The 18,660-nt window shown below is 43.0% G+C and overlaps 2 protein-coding genes across 2 annotated transcripts; one reads left to right on the plus strand and one right to left on the minus strand.

The window, feature by feature from the left end:
- Window positions 1-932: 932 nt before the first annotated feature.
- efhb (EF-hand domain family, member B) lies at window positions 933-10,726 on the minus strand. Its single transcript, XM_087812149.1, has 12 exons — window positions 10,654-10,726; window positions 5,102-5,161; window positions 4,888-5,025; window positions 4,524-4,701; window positions 4,373-4,465; window positions 3,906-4,137; window positions 3,776-3,840; window positions 3,561-3,706; window positions 2,879-3,086; window positions 2,611-2,811; window positions 2,006-2,187; window positions 933-1,876 (listed from the first exon to the last, which is right to left on the minus strand). The coding sequence occupies exons 1-12, from the start codon at window positions 10,720-10,722 to the stop codon at window positions 1,730-1,732; spliced, it is 1,719 nt and encodes a 572-aa protein (XP_087668275.1). The 5' UTR covers window positions 10,723-10,726; the 3' UTR covers window positions 933-1,729.
- Window positions 10,727-11,442: 716 nt separating this feature from the next.
- Window positions 11,443-18,356, plus strand: rab5ab (RAB5A, member RAS oncogene family, b). Its single transcript, XM_087812150.1, has 7 exons — window positions 11,443-11,626; window positions 13,097-13,314; window positions 14,782-14,933; window positions 15,953-16,075; window positions 16,242-16,335; window positions 16,727-16,852; window positions 16,895-18,356. The coding sequence occupies exons 2-6, from the start codon at window positions 13,149-13,151 to the stop codon at window positions 16,840-16,842; spliced, it is 651 nt and encodes a 216-aa protein (XP_087668276.1). The 5' UTR covers window positions 11,443-11,626; window positions 13,097-13,148; the 3' UTR covers window positions 16,843-16,852; window positions 16,895-18,356.
- The last annotated feature ends 304 nt before the right edge of the window (window positions 18,357-18,660 follow it).

Genomic DNA, 18,660 nt, shown 5'->3' on the forward strand with positions numbered 1-18,660 from the left:
GTCGTTTGTAAAGTTGCTCACTGTCCTCATTCCAGCTGAAAGATCTTGTGTCAAGGATTACATTGATTAATCGATTGATTGATTAATTCCATTAACACAGGTTGAAGAAGAAATTAGCTACATGGGTTTTTTTCTGGAATGAATAGCAATCGCTCTATAATATCTTTATTTTAACCAGGTGTTTTTATTTTCCTTATGTGAACTACTTTCTCTCCCACTCGAGCTGTGCTGAGCTGAATTTGTTTGTGATCCAAAGTCTTGCTTGACTTACCCTCTCAGAGGTGCTTATAGACCAGAGTTGGATGAGTTGCTGAGGTTTTGTGGAACTACAGTTCCATCAGTGTCGACGCAATAGCCACAGAGAAAGTCAACCCCGGGATTTCAACTTTATTGAAAACATATTAGTGTTCTGGGCCTGGAGATAAGCAACAGGCAGCAAGATAATCCATTACCATACTAAGCAGGAGGGGGCGTAAGACCTGCCACATGGTTGTCTGTGACACTGTTCCTGCGACAAGCGAATGAGGTCGATGTGTGGAATGTCTGCGAGTTAAAATGACATTCCCCACCTGATGGTTCTAATTCAGGCTAGGGCCCGCGGTCACTGCCAGAGCTGTGTCACCCTTCCGAGCCATCAGCGTGGATTGTGAATGCCGTCTTGTTCGGCTGAATATGACTGCAGTATTATTAATGTTGACAACATATCTGACGAACAACAGAGGCTTCCATCATTAGGGGCCTGTAATTCATGCATAATGAAATGCGCGCAGGATTAGTCTAATTTTCCCGCACTGATTTGAGGTCTGCGGAAGTTTGCGTGGGTTTTTCCTTTTCGGTTCCAGTGGAGTCTTAATGAGATTAAATGAGAGCTGTTAGCTTAGCACATGTCAATACGCTCATGGCTGTGCTGAGAGCACATTAAGCACGCCTCTGCATTGCCGCCCCAAACAGAAATTAGCCAACAAACAAAAACAAGTGGTCTTTATCAACATCTTTTATTAGTTCTATTACTGTTTGGTGATGCTTCGACGTCGACAGGATGTGGCGGCGCGCCAAACCGTTTCATTAATCTAGTTAGCGAAACCGATCGCAAACAATCCATATTTGCGCCTCAGCGTCAGAGCGACAAATCGTCATCTCCGTCAGACTCATTTTTAAGGTTAATTAATAGAATTAGCTGATGATTGTGCACCACAATTATGTCTAATACTTTGACAGAGGCCCTGGTGGCGTCTGGAGAGCCGTGAAACGCCTAAATGACACAACAAAGAAAGATGTGTCATCTCAAACAAAAGACAAATTAAATGGACAAAACAAATTCTTCACAAACGACGCAAAGAAGAACAATAGTGTAACTACTTTGGAGATCAGGTTGGATCTCATATCTCTGCCTTAATGTTTACTGACAATACTGGTTTCCTCCTAATTTGCAAAAGAGGTTGATTGGGAAGTTGTCCATAGGGATAAGTTTGAGTGTGAATGGTTGTATGTTTTTGTGTGCCACCACTTCTCGCCTGTCGACGCCTATAAAAGGAAATCGGCGGTAGAAGATAGATGGACCGAAGTAGGATAGTGACGGTCCCTGGCCTTGTCTTTAAAACATCTTACCATTTAAACAACTGCTTAGAATGTTGTGTCTTTCTTTTAGAGATACTATTTCATTACATAAGTGACATGTCTGTGTGAGAGTAACTAGGAGTGACACAGTGTTATTATCACTGCTGAGCTTTTACATCGCCCCCATCTCCTTCAGAACAGTCCGGAACACCTCAACACAAACGTTCCCGGCACGATCTCTCATGGCTGCCATCTTCCAGGCTTCCTCGAACATCTCGTCGGAAATGCTCACCCCGACATTCCTGAAAATCTCCCTCATCTGTGGAGGAAATAAAGGAGATTTATAGGAGGAACATATTTTGCTCTTTTGAAACAAATACATTAAAGCTAAGCCAACTCAAAGAAAGTGTGAAGCTATAAGTGATAAGATGAAAAGTTTTATTAATGCCTCTTTCTTGGTGAGCGGGGAGAAGAAGTGCTGCTCATACACTCCCTGGACGGAGTGAACAGATGGATGCAGGAGGTCGGCCGCTGTGGACGTGTCACCGTAGTTTGTGGAGTCGCTCACTCTCTTTACTCGAGGAGCTGGAAGATCCGAGCGCAAAGTGGGGATCCCGAACGTACGGCTGTCTGGAAGAAGACGGCTGAGTCAGCAGCTTCAACAAAGTCAATTAAAAAATAGTTTTTCCTTGGCGAGTTAAGGAACCCTCAGGCATTGCCAAAACCCTATTATGACGACAGGGGTTCCAGGTGATTAACTAAGGGCTGATTGAAAGAAACCTCTTTTTTCAAAAATAAGGCATCATCTCTCAACACAGAATCCACCCTTCTGCTCAGTCCAAATTGAGAATACCCTAGTGAGACCTTGAACTCTTCAGCTTGAATCTGGTCTAAGTACTGTATCTATAAAAAGGAATGGGATGCCTAAATCTCTCTTGAGATGTGGTCACTGTCTTCACTTCAGACCAGACCAGCAATCAAACCTCCCCAGACAACATGGCATTAAACAAACCAACCACCAACATAACCCCTTCACCCTCTCTGTGTTGACACCTGACTGTGGAGATGATTGTCCGTTGCATCTTCCGAAGATGGAAGAGGAGGTGGCGAAGTGTTCTGGGTCCGTCTGGAGTCGCCTCAGGGTGCGGACGGTCTTCAGGGAGCTGCCCGACGCCACCGGCTCCAAGTCTTCAGGTTGAATAAGAGCTTTGGAAGCAGGAGCTTCGTTGTCCAGCGCTGAAGAGGTTTGTCGTTCTGACGAAAGACGACAGGAATCTCAATAAATCTTGCGTCTGAATCTTTCATTTAACTCACAACAAACCATTTGTTATGATACTCTGCTCGCGCTTGTTGAGCGGTACTTTGTCCTTCCAGTTCAAGAAGTTGGCAAACTCGAGGAAGTTGATGACGCCGTCATTGTCGATGTCGCAGTGACTGAACAGCTCTTCCAGAACGGAGATGCTCGCGTCCAACTGAAACTCACGACACACTTCCTGCAGGTTCTCTCTAGTGATTTCTCCATTGCTTTCCTACCGAAGTACAGATAAAAGACAAATACATTTTTGTATCTTTATGGCTGGTTAAAAATAAAAGACATGTAATGGTTAACCTAGATTTGTGTTGATAGTATAGATACATTCAGTGAAATGTATTCAAAGTTAATTGAATAACAACAAAAAAGCTATCTATGTACTTTGTTTTCAGTGCCTACATAAGGAAATTAATCTGTTATAAATCTTGCTATTGTTACTTGTTCAATGCAGCTAGAAATTTGCTGTAAATAAAAACTAGCATTTGCCATCATCACCATCATCAGATTTGTTTCTATTTTTTTTTTTTTCTATTTGGTATTTTTTATTTCATTTTAGGAGTGTGATGGACAGGAAAGAAACTGTGAAAAATGAAAGTGAACCTTCTTTATTACTCAGTAGCAATGTAGCATGAGCGTGAAGTGTCTTGAGCCTCATTGACGAGAAGTTTGCTACGCTTTCACTGATCATCACCTTGTCGTAATGCCTGAACGCCTGCAGCAGCGACGGAAACTTGTGGTAGTTGATCTTCTTCAGCCGGTGCTGCAGATCAAAGACCTGAGCCAGCTGCTTGTCTTTTTTTCTGTATGAGTCGGTGGAGGTGAGTAGATCTCCGACACCTGCGGAGGTCAGAGTTGACAAGTACACGCAAATACACATGTTTTCCTATTTTCAGAAAGTTAACTCACCGTACTCGTCACTCCGGCCTCGAGCGCTGACGGACTGCTCTGCTAGAATGCTTGGTATGTTTTTACTTAAAAACATGATATTAAGATGAGTCAATGTTAAATCACATTCAGATAAAGAGGGAAAACTCACGTCTCCTTCACACCATACAGACGCATCATCTTATCTCTGGATTCTTTGGATCTCGTCCATGTTGGCTTGGTGTTGTAGAACCTCAGTGACTGGTCATGCCATCGCAAAGTTTTCCTGATGTCCTGTCCATCGTTGACGTGAGTAGTGACGACCCGGAACCTGCTGTCTCCACTGACCTGCTGCTTGTCGTCAGTCTGCTCACTTGCAGCGCCAGAGTCTTCTGTCCCAAGATCTGTTATTTGAAATCTTTTATGTGGACGATGTTTTGCTCAAATCTAAGATTAAGTTCATCTTATGGAGACATCCTTTGTTTGTTTTGGCGACAATAGCAACACTAGTTACAGCTTTCTTCGTAAAAATACAACACCCCTGCTTTAAGAAGTCCAGGACAAATCTGTCACTCCAGGCGGTTTCAAAAGGTGCATATTATTGTGGCTACATAACAAAAAACTAAATATCTCCCTCACCATTGAAAGAGTTTTTTCCAGGTTGAGACTCGCCGCCTCCACTTTCTCTCGCCAACAGCTCAGATGACTTGATGATGTCACCAACATTCAAATCTGGACGACATCCAAAGGTTTATTTGAGTTGTCGAGCCGAGATTCATCTCGCACAAACCTCTTGCACTTTTTATGCCAAAGGTGACGTCACTGTTGTACCAGGAAGGAAGTCCTGTCTTCTGGTCATGTGACCTTCCCAGCGGTGCTTTACGTCTGGAGGCGTAGCAGGATTCACTGAGATCCTGAAGTGTCTCTTGGAACAAGGTTCTCGGAGGAGGATTCAGGATCACGTAGCTCTGGGAGAAAGAACATATGAAGTATTGTGTATTTATTGTAGTTTTTATTAGTGTGGAATAATTATCAAATAAATAAATAAACTTGTGAGGCACATTTCATGTTATTTAGTATCAAGCATCTTTTTTTAAATCAGTTTTTTTACATAATAAGATTAAACATCTTGACTTCATCTGTAATCGACAGACATTGTCACATCTCTTCGTTCTGATGCCATGAATGAGTGAGCTGGCAACATCTGGATCGTTGGCTTTTCCTGGATGTTTTGTTGGCACTCCGGGCTCAAGGTTGGCCTTGAATTTTCGCACTTCAGGTGGCGTATGAGGCTGCAATGAAAGAAAGATGATGTTCTATATCTCATGTTTTTTTTTCTTTTCAAGTGAAACAATGACTTTGACTCACCCCTAAAACGTCCTGCAAGCAATTCTCAGTTCTGTCACCAACTGGTTTCACTTTGCCAGCCTGGAAAAGGAAAGTTCGTATGTTGAATTTAAACAGACAAAAGTATTATTTACGCTGCATTTTTGTACTATGGAGTAAAATTGATTGACATTTTTCACGTTCCCCTTCTGGGGCTTTTATTTAGTATTGCTGGTTCCAGTTCCTGACCTCCTCTCTCTCTCTCTTGACAGTTTGTGGGTGTGGCGCTTCCCAAGGTCCACAGCTGCTGACGTTCAGACGATTAGACCACCGGGGATAAAGCCAAGTCTCTCCTGTCAATCAGCGTCAACAGGTTGCTTTCTATACCTCTGTAAATTTTGCCCCCTGCCTGACTTTCTGGATACTTACTCATTCCTCGATTGTTTTCCTGACTGAATTTAGCGTCAGCGTTTTTTGTTTTCTCTGGTGAGTTGCCTTCTAACTTTTGTTCTTGCAGCCACGCCGCCCCAAAATGTCTTTTTCTCTGCTCAGAGTTTTGTTGAACTTAATAGACTTTGTGATAGAACTAAGATATGGACTTGTTTTTTGCAATGAACACTTTTGATTGAACTGAGCTACGGACTCATAGAGCAGTACCGCCATGTCATTTGTTGTTTCATACGTTGTGTTGTATTAAACTGTGTTCTTTTATTGTCACCTAACAGCGTAACAGAACCTGTTGACCATCATGAACCCAGCAGGAGACGATGACATTCTATGAGCTCTAGGACTGCCGGTCTTGAAAATGTTTTGCAAGGGGTTACTGAATCCCTCCAGAAGATGAATGTAGCTCTTATGGCACTCGCTTCGGGCCCTTCCTCGTCCTCTCCTGTCACGGACCCCACGGCTACACCTACGTTAGCTTGCGAACCATCCCCTTCCCCTCAGTGATTTTCTGGTGAGATGGCCTAGACAGTGTGAACAATATTTACTCTAGTGTAATTTAATTTTTAGGAGTGTGGTTGGAATAAACCTGCTCTGAAATCCGTGTTTACCTCCACCCTCATTGATGAAATTCGTAATCAACTCTCGGTCGGGACGAGCCTGATTTCCCCAGACAATCAAATTTCTCACCAGTTATCGTGGATATCAACAATCGGCTTCGGGAGCGTAGATGCAAGTGCCGCTTCAAACACGAGTTTAAACCCTCTGAATTTCTTTTTCACTCCAAGTCCCCCTCTGTACAGAGGTTCTGCGGACCCTGAGCCCATGCAGGTTAACCCCACCCGTCTTACTCCAGAGGAAAGAAGTCGCCGCTTCAGTCAGGATCTCCGTCTTTATTGTCGTCTCAGTGTTCTACCCGTCCTAGTAGATCCCGGCCTTCGCCTCAAGCCATGAGTCAGACTAGCACACATACCACATACTCTCCCTTCACGCCTTAACATTCCCGTCACCCTCTTTGTGAACTCACTTCTGACCAGGTTCTTACGAAAATTGTATTGATCGTACTTTCGCTGAGTCTCTTCCTCAGCCTAGACGACCCTGCTTCCAGTGAGTGCTATTGACGGGAGGCCTCTCAAGGATGTCACCCACCGGACCACTTCCCCCATTGTGCTAGGTCTATCTTGGCTCCAATTACACAACCCGAAGATCAATTGGGTGTCCATCTCTGGATTGAGCAATGGTTGCCATTCCCGTTGTCTCGGTTCCGCTGTTCCCAAGGAATCTAGCACCAATTCCTGCACACCCACTGATCTGTGGTCCCTTCCGAGTACAATGCCCATGGTGAGGTATTTATCTAGGCTAAAGCAGTCCCCTTACCCCATCATCGCCCTTATGACACGCAATTGACCTGCAACCTGTTGCACCACTTCCTTCTAGTCAACTCTACAACGTCTCTCGCCCTGAGCGTGAGGCCCTTGAGACGTACATCTCAGAGTCCCTTGCCGCAAGGTTGATCAGACAAGGCAAAGAAGGACAAGACGCTCCAGCCCTGTATACATTTCCGCTGTCTCAACAAGATCATGGTTTCACAACAAGTATCCCCTGCCCCTGATTGATCCCACTTTCGAGCCAGATAATCAGGTCATGGTATTCACTAAGTTAGAAACCTCTTGGCAGACACCTCTCGGCCACTTCAAACACCTAGTAATGTCATATGGGTTAACCAACGCCCCTGCCTTATTCCAGGCACTTGTTAATGATGTCTTGCGTGACATGCTCAATCTCTTTGTATACGTCTACTTGGATGAAATTCTGATTTTTTTTTTCTAAGTCTCTTGAGGAACACTGCCACCATGTCTCTATGTAAAGACATGAGAAGTGTGAGTTGGGGTATAATCTGTTGTTTTTGGGGGGGTTTTATCCTTGGTCAGGGTTAACTTCTTCCAGATCCTACTAAATCGAGGCAGTAACCAATTGGCCAGTTCCTAAGACTAGCAAACCGTTGCAACAATTCCTCGGCTTTGCTCATTTTTACCGGAATTTAATTTGTGATTACAGTAAAGCGGCTTGTGCTCTAAACCCACTTGCCTCCACCAAGGGAACTTTCACATGGACAGTTGAAGCCGACTACAACTTCCAAAACCTCAAGGAACTATTTTCCACGGCACTGATCCTCACCTATCCAGAATCATCCTTACAGTTCATCGTGGAGGTTGACGCTCCAGGCTCGGAGCCATACTCTCCCAGAGAAACCCCAAGGACGGCAAGGTTCATCCCTGAGGCTCACTGACGCAGAAAGAAACTGCGACATGGGAAACAAGGAGCCTCTGGCCGTGGTGGCCACTTGAAACAACCATTCCTGATACCATCCTCCCTAGGTCCTTCTTTATTGGTGCCGCCAGGTGTAATGTTGACAGGGCTGTTATAGAGGCCCAGGAAGAAGTTGCCAATCCGGGTCTTGTTCCGGAAGGCTGAAGGTCCCTGAACACCTAAGGTCACAAGTTCTCCAGTGGGGACATTCATCAAAGGTGGCCTGCCATCCCTGAAGAGTTTGAACTCTGGGGTTAATCAAGCGCTTCTGGTGGCCCCAAATGAACAATGGGGTTGTTAATTTAGGGAGTTTGTGGCTGACTGTACCACGTGCTCCCAGAGAAAGGCATCTCACTGTCCTTCGTCCGGTCTGCTGCAGCCTCTCACAATCCCCAGTCACCCTTGGTCTTACATCGCTGTCGACAGCTTGCCCCCGTCCAATGGCCACTATCCTCACCATTGTTGACAGATTTTCTTACACGGTCCACTTTGTGCCGCTTCCTTAACTCCCATCTGCTTTACAGACTGCCGACCTTCTGATCAACGCTTTCCACCTGCATGGAATACCGAGGGACATAGTTTCCGATCGTAGGCTGCAGTTCACTTCACAGGTATGGCAAGCCTTCTGCAAGGCCTTGGGAACCAGCTCTAGCCTTACATCCGGCTACCATCCTCAATCCAACAGTCAATCAGAAAGAGCCACGTTCCCCTTCGGGGGCTTTTATTTTGTATTGCTGGTTCCGGTTTCTGCCCTCATCTCTCCATCTCCCTCTCTTGACTGTTTGCGGGTGCGGCACTTGGCGATGTCCACAGCTGCTGACGATCAGACACTCGCGCCTTGCAGCCACATCACCCTGAACTGTCTTTTTCTCTTGCTCTGTTTTATGTTGAACGGAGATATGGACTTGTTTTTGCAACACTTGTGATTAAACTGATCTACGGACTCTTATTTTATCATCTTCCGCACTTAGGTCTCTTGTTAAATAAACCATAACATGTATTTATCGAAGCCAGGGAGGTCACTCACGTTGACCCAGAGACAACATAGGGGATACCTCAAACACATTTGTTTTCTGTTCTTTGGCTCAGCTTGACCCCGAGATAACACATGGGTTAAGAAATGCTTTTAACACACATTTGTCATTTATAAATTTGGTTTAATTAATCAGACATTTTAATTGTGAGTTTATGTTTAAAATGTACCATTTTTGTAGACGATATTATTTTAAAGCCGTTTTTCTTAAATCTCCTTTCATGTCCCAATTGAAATTTTTTATTTTTATTTTTTGACTCAATGTTTCACCTTTTTTCTCATTTTAAGATTGATTTCTACGTCTTTACTTCTAAGGTCTTCATCTTGTTGTAAAATTTCAAATTAGTAATTATTATTTTCTTGTCTCGTCTCTATTATTTTTTTTCATATTTTTTTTATCTTATCCGGATTCAGGTCGCAGGTGCAGCAGCTTCAGCAGGGAGGCCCAGCCTTTCCTCAATACAACTACATCATCTAGTATAATGGTCGGCAACCTGCGGCTCTGAGCCGCATACGTCTTTTCTCCCTACTCATGCCACTCACCGAGGTGCAATAAATATTGATACCCCTACACTGAGCCTCTTCCGTGTAAAAAAAAAAGTATACAACCGCTCTTAAGATTAATGGTTCCACAGCCCATGCTGTACACCGAGGTGAGTCCAACTATGTCCACCCAGTCAGAGAAGTGACATTCCAAAGAAGATTTTTAACATTAGGAGAGGGACATGTGTTGACAGGTGCCACAGAAGTAATATGAAGGTGGAAAGAGTACTTTTAAGAGCTAATGAATGAGGAAAATGAAAGGGAGCAAAGGGTAGAAGAGGTAGAGCAGAGACTAGTAAAGGTGAAGTGAGGAAGGCATTGAAGAGGATGAAGAATGAAAATGTAGTGAGAACGGAGAACAAGCGTGATGGTGCCTATCTTTAAAGAAAGGGAGATGTTCAGAATTGCAGTAACTATAGAGGAATACAGTTGATGAGCCATACAATTAAGTTATGGGAAAGAGTAGTGGAAACTACAACCAACAGTATGGTTTCATGGCTAGAAAGAGTACTACAGATGCAGTATCTGTTTTAAGATTGTTGGAATAAAAAATACAGAGAAGGTCAGAGGGAGCTGCATTTTGCCTTCATAGATCTGTAAAAAGGTTATGACAGAGAGGAACTATGGTTCTGTATGAGGAAGTCTGGAGTGGCAGAGAAGTATGTTAGACTGGTGCAGGACATGTATGCCAACTGTGAGACAGTGGTGAGGTGAGCTGTAGGTGTGACAGAGAAGTTCAAGGTGGAGGTTCGGACTACAACAGGGCTCAGCTCTGAGTCCCTTCTTGTTTGCGGTGGTGATGGACAGAATGACAGATGAGGTTAGACGGGAATCTCCATGGACTATGATGTTCGCAGATGACATTGTGATCAGTGGTGAGAGCAGGGACCAGGTGGAGGGAAAGCTGGAGAGGTTGAGATATGTTCTAGAAAGGAGAGGAATGAATGTTAGCCGCAGCAAGACAGAATACATGTGTGTGAATGAGAGGAACTCAAGTCGAACCATAAGCTACAGGGAGAGGAGATGAAGAAGGTGGAGGATTTAGTATTTAGGGTCAACAGTCCAGAGCAGTGGAGATTTCGGAAAAGTGGCGACCCCACGGGAGCAGCCGTAAGGAAAAGAAGAAGAAGAATGTTAATACACATATATTTATGTTTTTCTAAAAGGTAAACCACCAATAAAGTATGTTTATATGTTCTCTCAGTTATTTTATGAAGCATGTGTTAGCAAAAAATGCTAAGAGCAGCAAGTAAACTTGACTTACCTGCAACACATTTGGTAAATTATGAGGGTGTCTCCGTCGATCTGGTCTATAATCCTCAGAAAAGTACATTGTTTTTGCTTTGTTTTTTAATCCAAGGTAGCAACGATTATCATTCTACGGTCGAGCTGGTTTGCTGTGTGGTTGCTGAGCAACCGTACTGCTGCGTTCACTGACGCGTAAATACGTGTATTTTAAATTAAGAAATTTAAACTTAACCTTTTTTTTTATCATTTGAACTGTATTTTACTACTTTCTATGATAACACTCGTGAATAATGTTGTTTGTCCCTTTTTTTTCGTTTATGTGCGGAGTGGTGCATTCAAGGACGTTTGTTCCCAGACACCAACTCATTGTGCGATAATTACGTTTATGTACAATATTTATTTATGTAGTGTTGTAGTTATGTGCAGATAGTATTTAACTTATAATTTTTTTTATCATGTTTCGGTTTAACCCCCAGAGTACGGTTTTGTTTTCGATGTTTGTTTTTCACTTTCACTTTCTTGCAGCAATGTTACTCACAGAGCATTCGACCATAATAATATATAATAAACTACAATATACTGCTGATGTTACTATTGCAGATACTTCTGTATTTGGGTAAGTACACTTGAACTAAATATAAATAAAATACATATTATTTATAACGTATATATGGATATATAATACAATATTTAATGGCTTTTTTTATTCTGAAGAAGCTATTTGTTAAAAAGAATGACGTTAAAGAAAGATAGATCGTCCAATATGATTGGACCGGGGGCGGATTGTCAAGTCCAGTCATCCGATCTGTCATCATCCTTCGTACGATGCGAAAGGGAAGTTGAGAGAAGTGGAGAGGGACGTCTCGGATCCAGTTGAAATATAACGTTCGTGCGGCTGACTGGACTTCTACACGCCGGGCGAGAGGCCGTTTCGTCTCGGAGATATTGTGCCGGAAACGTTGTTTTGTTATCTAGCTTCGTATTTTGGGGTAAGTGAGCGGCTAACCCTGCGAAAGCTAACGGCTAACAGGAGGACTCCTCCCGAAACGACCGCCGCTAAAAACTGATTTGTCCGTCCGCCGTCTAACGGTTGGCCCCTGCAGACGCGAGACCCTCTTGACCTTCTTCGCTTGTACCCCAAAATACATAATTGTGAACTTATTCAAGCGGATACGAGCTCATCCGCCGCCTTGCTGGACTCCACAGAATAAACGCAGTCAGCTAACACTAGCTAGCTGTCACTAGCTGTACACACCCAAACCTGCATCATCATACGGTCGTTAAAACGCCACGTTTGTGTCTTTTTAGACTAACATTAGTGTAAAATGACCAACGACGTGTTAAAACACAAGAAGGTGAAGGTGGAGTTTAGATTTCATGTCAATGTTGTAAAATTACCGCAATAGTTAGCCAGAATGCTAACGCTAGCCTGCTAATGCTTGCTCGTCAACAACAACATAACAGGTTATTTGTGGTTATCCGTGTCGTAACGCGTTTCCCAACGTAGCCATCGTCTATTTAAGTTTTAAAAGACGTTTTGTCCTCTTCATTAAAGTTGTTGTTTATGTTTTTATGCTGGTTAGTTGTTATTTAAGGGTCATTTCTGAGACAAAATACTCTCACGTTGACCCGAATTAAACTCGTTATGACAGTTGAAGTTAAGTTTCAGTGATATTTGCGTCACATCAGCTCATTCCTGAGGCTTTACATCGAGTGTCTGTCACAATAGGAGTGCTTTGTATGACATCAACTGTTGTGTTTCCTAGAAACTTGACTCATCAATGTAGTCTTGTACCTGTTCCACCTAATTGTTTAAGTTACAGTCCGTGATGGAAAGTAACTGAAAATACTCAAGAAATATACAAAGATATCAGTTGACTCATCGTCTAGTCAACTATAACATGCACATATGTATTGCCGCTGCAGTTAAACTTGTGTGAGGGAAAACTAGCCAAGAAATCCCACAGCTTTATTGTTCACCTTGTATAAACTTAAGTGTAAAATTTAGCATTAGGACATAATCATGTACAGTAAAATGAGGTTCATGTAAAGACAAAGACACTGAGGAATGGTTTTCTCTTCCAAATATCCTTATTTTATCTCTTCGGTCTGTGCCTGTGAAACGGCTGATAAATACTTTATAAAATGTATTCATTTGCTCTTGCTTCCCGTCAAGATAACTTAGTGCCCTTGAGACTTCAACAAAAGACTCCCAAGACATGACTTTGTGTCCACCTCTTTCTTACTACATTTAATGTGTGACCTCCCCACAGCTGTTGATCAACTATTCATAGATGCCTGTCTGTACTTGCCCAGACTGCAGGTATGGTTAGAAGATTAACATAGTTCAGAGGAGGGTTTTGGGGAAATATCTAACATTTGCTCAGCTGCTTTGCTTCATTTATTAAGTGTTAAATTTGAACAAGATTTCCTAACATTCTTTGTCATTCTCTTATTAGGTATTTTTCCTCAAAAGTCATCTATTAGAGAAGAGCGTCCACAGACGGTGATATGGCAAGTAGAGGCGGAGCAACGCGACCCAACGGGCCAAACGCAGGCAACAAAATCTGCCAGTTCAAGCTTGTGCTTTTAGGGGAGTCCGCAGTGGGAAAGTCCAGTCTCGTGCTCCGATTTGTCAAAGGACAATTTCATGAATTTCAAGAAAGTACAATTGGAGGTTAGTAGTCTACTTTTTCCACCACAGTACCAACAGGGTTAATGCTGCACTTGAGAAATGTTGTCCTGGCATTTCTATGAAAGAAGCAGGTGGACCTGTGTTTAATTTCTCCTGCACTCTTTGTCCTTAAAGCCTCACATTTATCCCCCTGTCTTTGTTGTGCCACGCCCATGTAGATTTCTTTTTAACAGGCTGACAAAACACCAAGGTATGAGTGAATTATTCTTTTAAAAGTGGCCTTAAGAGAACATCTGTATGTTAGTCTACCCTACAGATGTTCTCTCAAGTCCTCCTCCAAGATGGTGAGAAACAAGATGTCTGTGGTCATCTTGCTTACCATTTCCTTTCCTAACATTTGGGTAACTTGAGTCATCAGACTTATTAGACTTCAATCACAGATATTCAATATGCTACAAAAGGCTACCTTTACAATGAGAGTTAAATGCCCCTTGTGTTGAAAGGATGGTTACCATGTTTCTCAAATGTATAAGGCCCAAAGGTTGTTTTTTTTTTTAAATGATAAGTGGTTTATTTTAGTCTGTTAAGAAGATATCCAAGTTGCTCTCTGACGTGTACAGAAATGAACTAGAACTTCCAAATAACTACTTTGATCTAGTCTGGTCTTGTCATTAGAGCAAACAAAAGCTTGTTTACGTTTGACACATCGACAAAGCTTGACAGTCTTCCAGTCAATAGTTGTCAACCAGGTCAGTCGATGTGGGACCTGCCAAAGTGCGACTGTAATCGAGTGCCGACTTGTGCAGGCAATTGGACCTGAAAGGGTTTTTCTAAGCTGCAGTTGTGATATTTTAGCTGTGAGTCAGAGAATGCTCGCCACTAGTTGTAAGAAAATATCTATACAACGCGATATCTTTATTCCCGATTCTGTATCGATATTCGAGGAGTGGATAATCCCTTTTAGCATGTGACAGATGATCAGAAACAAAACTCAAGACTGACAGTGACCCCTTGGCTCTGTTAAGATCAGTTAATATTTATTAAATGTAACAAGGTGGTAAGTTGGCTGCAACTGTAAGTGAGACATTTGCAAGGTATTGAAAGTGAAACCCTTAAATGTGTGTGTCATGTCACTCGCTTTCTTAGTTCCAGTCATTACTTAACATCCTTTTATAGTTTTTATGTACATAAGCGCAATTTTGTGTTGTATTAGATGGTTACTCATTACATTGTAGGTGTGGTTACAAGCGTCATCAACCTGCTTAGTTGAGTTTGTAGGATCTTGGAGCAGTTTTTTCAACGCAGGAATGGGGCAAACACAGATTTATTGAAACACCTGGTTAAAGTTCTAAGTCCCGGGTCTATGAATGAGTATCGTCACAGGCCGTGGTGTTTAAAGGAGTCATTGTTCATTCTCTGACCACAACTCTTGTCCGCTGACTGACCGGGGACACGGTTCGAGTTTCAGTTCGTTTGTCACAGGTCCCTCTGCTCTGTCCCCCCCTGCAGCTGCCTTCCTGACTCAGACAGTATGTTTGGACGACACGACGGTCAAGTTTGAAATTTGGGACACAGCTGGTCAGGAGCGCTACCACAGTCTGGCCCCCATGTACTACAGAGGTGCCCAGGCTGCCATTGTGGTCTATGACATCACTAACGAGGTGAGTCAGCGCTCCTATCGGTCTTGTTTTCAGTCGCTGTAACAACACCGATGCTCTCTTTAGGCCTCCATGTTTGTCCTTGTCTACCTGTTACTTTATTCTTCTAAATTTCAAACATGAAAACGCTTGGGATATTATCCATCTTCCCTCTTATCTGTGGTTGGGCTGCAGTGGCCGATCCTACTAAGAGAACGGATTCTTGTTTCCCAAGAAACCTCCTTCAGCCATTCTGTATTTAGACCATTCCACCTCTCGTGTCCTTGGTCTGTCCCGGGGCATCCTCCCAGTTGAATGCCACACTAGCCCTAGAGACAAGACAATAGCCACCTCGACTGACTTCTGTGGGAGACACGGTGGTTCCACTTTAGGTCTCTTCTGGATGACTGGGCCGTCTTAGAGCTGGTGACCACATCTTAGAGCCGTCACGAACCAGCAGATCTTTTCACCTTCGTAGTTGAGAAGAATAGCTCCGCAGAACCTTTTGAAGAGAAAGTAAACAGCTGGTCATTCAATGCGAGTTTCGTTTTTGAAGAAAGTCGACAACAGGATGATCCACATCCCCTTACCTTTGTCTGCACTCTGCAGGATCTTATCTCGGCAGAGGCCACTGATGTTTTACTGATAAACTTGGTAACAATGGGAAATCCTCCAGGAGTCAGCCACTTGTGTAAATGGCAAGAAAAAAACAACTTTCAGTTTTTTTATTTATGTGTTCATTGATTTTCTGTATTAACATGAAGTGCATTTTTTAATTTAACTTTTTTGACACTGAAACACCACTTAAAATACATATTAAAAATCACAAAAAGGCTTCTGTCTTAAGGTGTGACAGTTGCTCACAACAATCCAGGGATTTTAATTCGGAAAATTAATTTGTTGGTCCCTGAACTAAAGAGAAGACGAAGAACCTGTGCTAACCTCTACAGATTTCACTGCTCCGCTGATTTACTCGAGGATGTTTCTGTCTCCTGTGTCTCTGTCGTGATTCAAATATGTACTCTTCTCTGTTTCTCCTCCAGGAGTCGTTTGTTCGGGCAAAGAACTGGGTGAAGGAGCTTCAGAGACAAGCCAGTCCCAATATTGTTATAGCACTGGCTGGAAACAAGGCCGACCTCGCCAGCAAGAGAGCGCTGGACTTCCAGGTAATTCAAGCTACTCAAACATCACATCCTCTTGACACGAGATGATGACATGAAATGTTTGCTGAGCCACAGAAAGTACAATATTTTGTTGTTTTCTTACACATCAGCTGTGACAGAACTTGAGTGTGTCTGCTGCAGTCCTCTGACTCTTGTGTTGTGTCGTCAGGATGCACAGTCGTATGCAGAAGACAACAGCTTGCTTTTTATGGAAACGTCAGCAAAGACATCGATGAACGTCAATGAGATCTTCATGGCCATCGGTGAGTAGAGCTCGTCCAATCGATGCCCAGAGTTTTCCACGTGTGAACTGTGATTATGGTTAAGGGCCAGAGCAAGAAGGATTTGGAAAAAGAGCTTTAATATGTCATGATATGGAAATTCACAGATTAAATCTCACTATGGACAAAACATTTCAATAAAATGTGAACGGTTCTTTATTTTCCATTTATTCGTAGGGACAAGAAAAAATTAAGATGAACAAATATTAAAGTGTTCACTATCAGTTTTATAGTTTGTTCACAAAGGCAGCGCTAATGTAGTTGAGGTGTCGAGTGTGACCCCTGGGCCTGGTCCTGTCAATACAATTGTGGATGTTAAGTTGACTTAACTAGAGAACTCCGATGTTAACATGGACCCTTTTTTCCCCTTCAGCAAAAAAATTACCCAAGAACGAGCCTCAGGCTGCCGGGACCAACAGTGGGCGGAACCGAGGAGTGGACCTGACAGAGTCAGCCCAGCCCTCCAGCCGCCCCTGCTGCAGTAACTAACATGCTCTACCTGCACATACACACGCATAAACACACACACACACACACACACACACACACACACACACACACACACACACACACACACACCTCTGCCCTCCCGCTCAGCAGAACAACAGGACATCGGGTTCATCAGCTCCCTGGCGTTGGACCGAGATCCTCACCCCCTTGGAATAGCTAAAGACTCTGTATAGCTGCATTTCTAATACCTTCTTTTGTTGATGTTTTTTTTTTTTTTTAACTTTTTTAAGAAGTGTATATCAGTATAACGGATGCATGTATCACTACAACGCCTAAACCACACACACTTTCATCTCTTCTCATCAACTAACCTGTCTCAGAGCGAGTGTTTTCGTGAGTGCGTCATGTGACCACGGCATCTGAGAGGGAACTCTGTGCAGGTTAACTGGAGCCTGAGGAGGTGACAAAAGGTTCTTCAAACAATCTCACAGTTAAAGAGGGTGCGACGGGTGAAGACGTCAAAATTGAGATGACTTTTATCAGGGCTGTCACTTGGTAACTCCAACACGTGTCATATGTGATGGGTCACGGTGGACATAGACGTTCGTCATCCTATTAAGGCTACTTGTAAATGTTAACTTATTCCATTTAAAAGACGATAACAATGTAGTTCCCGTTATTCTCCAGCAGGTCGCGCCATTCTATCAATCATTGGTTCCGCATGTGTTTGTGAATCTATGGTATTTTATTCATTATAATTAATCGAATATTGAGGAGGAAATGTGTGGGTTGTAGAGCAGGACGCTGGAGTTTGTTTAGCATCATTAATATGTGGAAAGTTAAAAGAAGAAAAATAAATTCAGAAATTGTAGTTTTTCATTTAGCCAGCAGAGGGAGCCACAGGTATCTCTTTATTTATAACTCACTTGAAGTTGGTTTGGAGTAAACATTTGTATCTTGGCAACTGAACCTGTTCACTCTGTGTGGACCTCATCACCTATAGAAGGAAATGCTATCTTTGTGCAACAGTGTGTAATGTGAACACATCAAAATATTTCAACGCTCTGTTCATGATTTTACATCGATAATTGTCAAAGTGACAGCCCTGCCCTAAATCCATCGCTCTGACTTCTTGTAAGACTCAAGTGGTCCACCTGCGACACCTGCCGCAAACCTTCTCGTGAGGTCTTCCTCTCCCCCTCCTCCGCCTCTAGAGGGCTCCGATCTTCTCCTCTCATTCGTGACTGTGTCACATCCCGTGGTGTTCTTTTTAGAAATCTATGTCGTGTTATTAACGAACCTTCTCTGGTGTCTTGTTACTTTTCTCTCCGCGATGTTCAACAGGATCTTGTTTTCTCTCTCGCATTGCACAGTGTTGGTCATGTTTTCATTAACAGACATCCTTCGATTTTATACGACGGGAGCATCGTAACACCCCCTACTGGCGGCCGCTCTCTCCTGCAGCTCAATTAGTTTTAATGTACGTCTGCATTACTAGTGATGGGCTGACCTGTTTGAGTGTCTGAAACGACTAAATAAACTGAATAAAGAGATCTCACGAGTCACGTTTCCTCCCATCCTGTCAACCTCTGATTCACAATCGTCATTTTTAACTTCGATCTTGTCAACCAAATAATGGATAGAAACAGTTCTCATCAGTTGTCACTCAAGAACAACTAGAATCAAACTGACCAGACAAGATAAGGAGCAGGGAAGAACAGTTTTATTATTTTTGACCCTTGTTCATACTTTTCTATTTCACTGAACAGAACCTTTTATAGGGTTTTTTCCCCAATGCATTAAAACATGCCATTGTGCAGCCTTTGCTCAAAAAGCCAGTCTTAGACCAGACTGACC

This window comes from Callionymus lyra, chromosome 17, assembly GCF_982586985.1.
Source record: "Callionymus lyra chromosome 17, fCalLyr1.hap1.1, whole genome shotgun sequence".
NCBI classification, from domain to species: domain Eukaryota; kingdom Metazoa; phylum Chordata; class Actinopteri; order Syngnathiformes; family Callionymidae; genus Callionymus; species Callionymus lyra.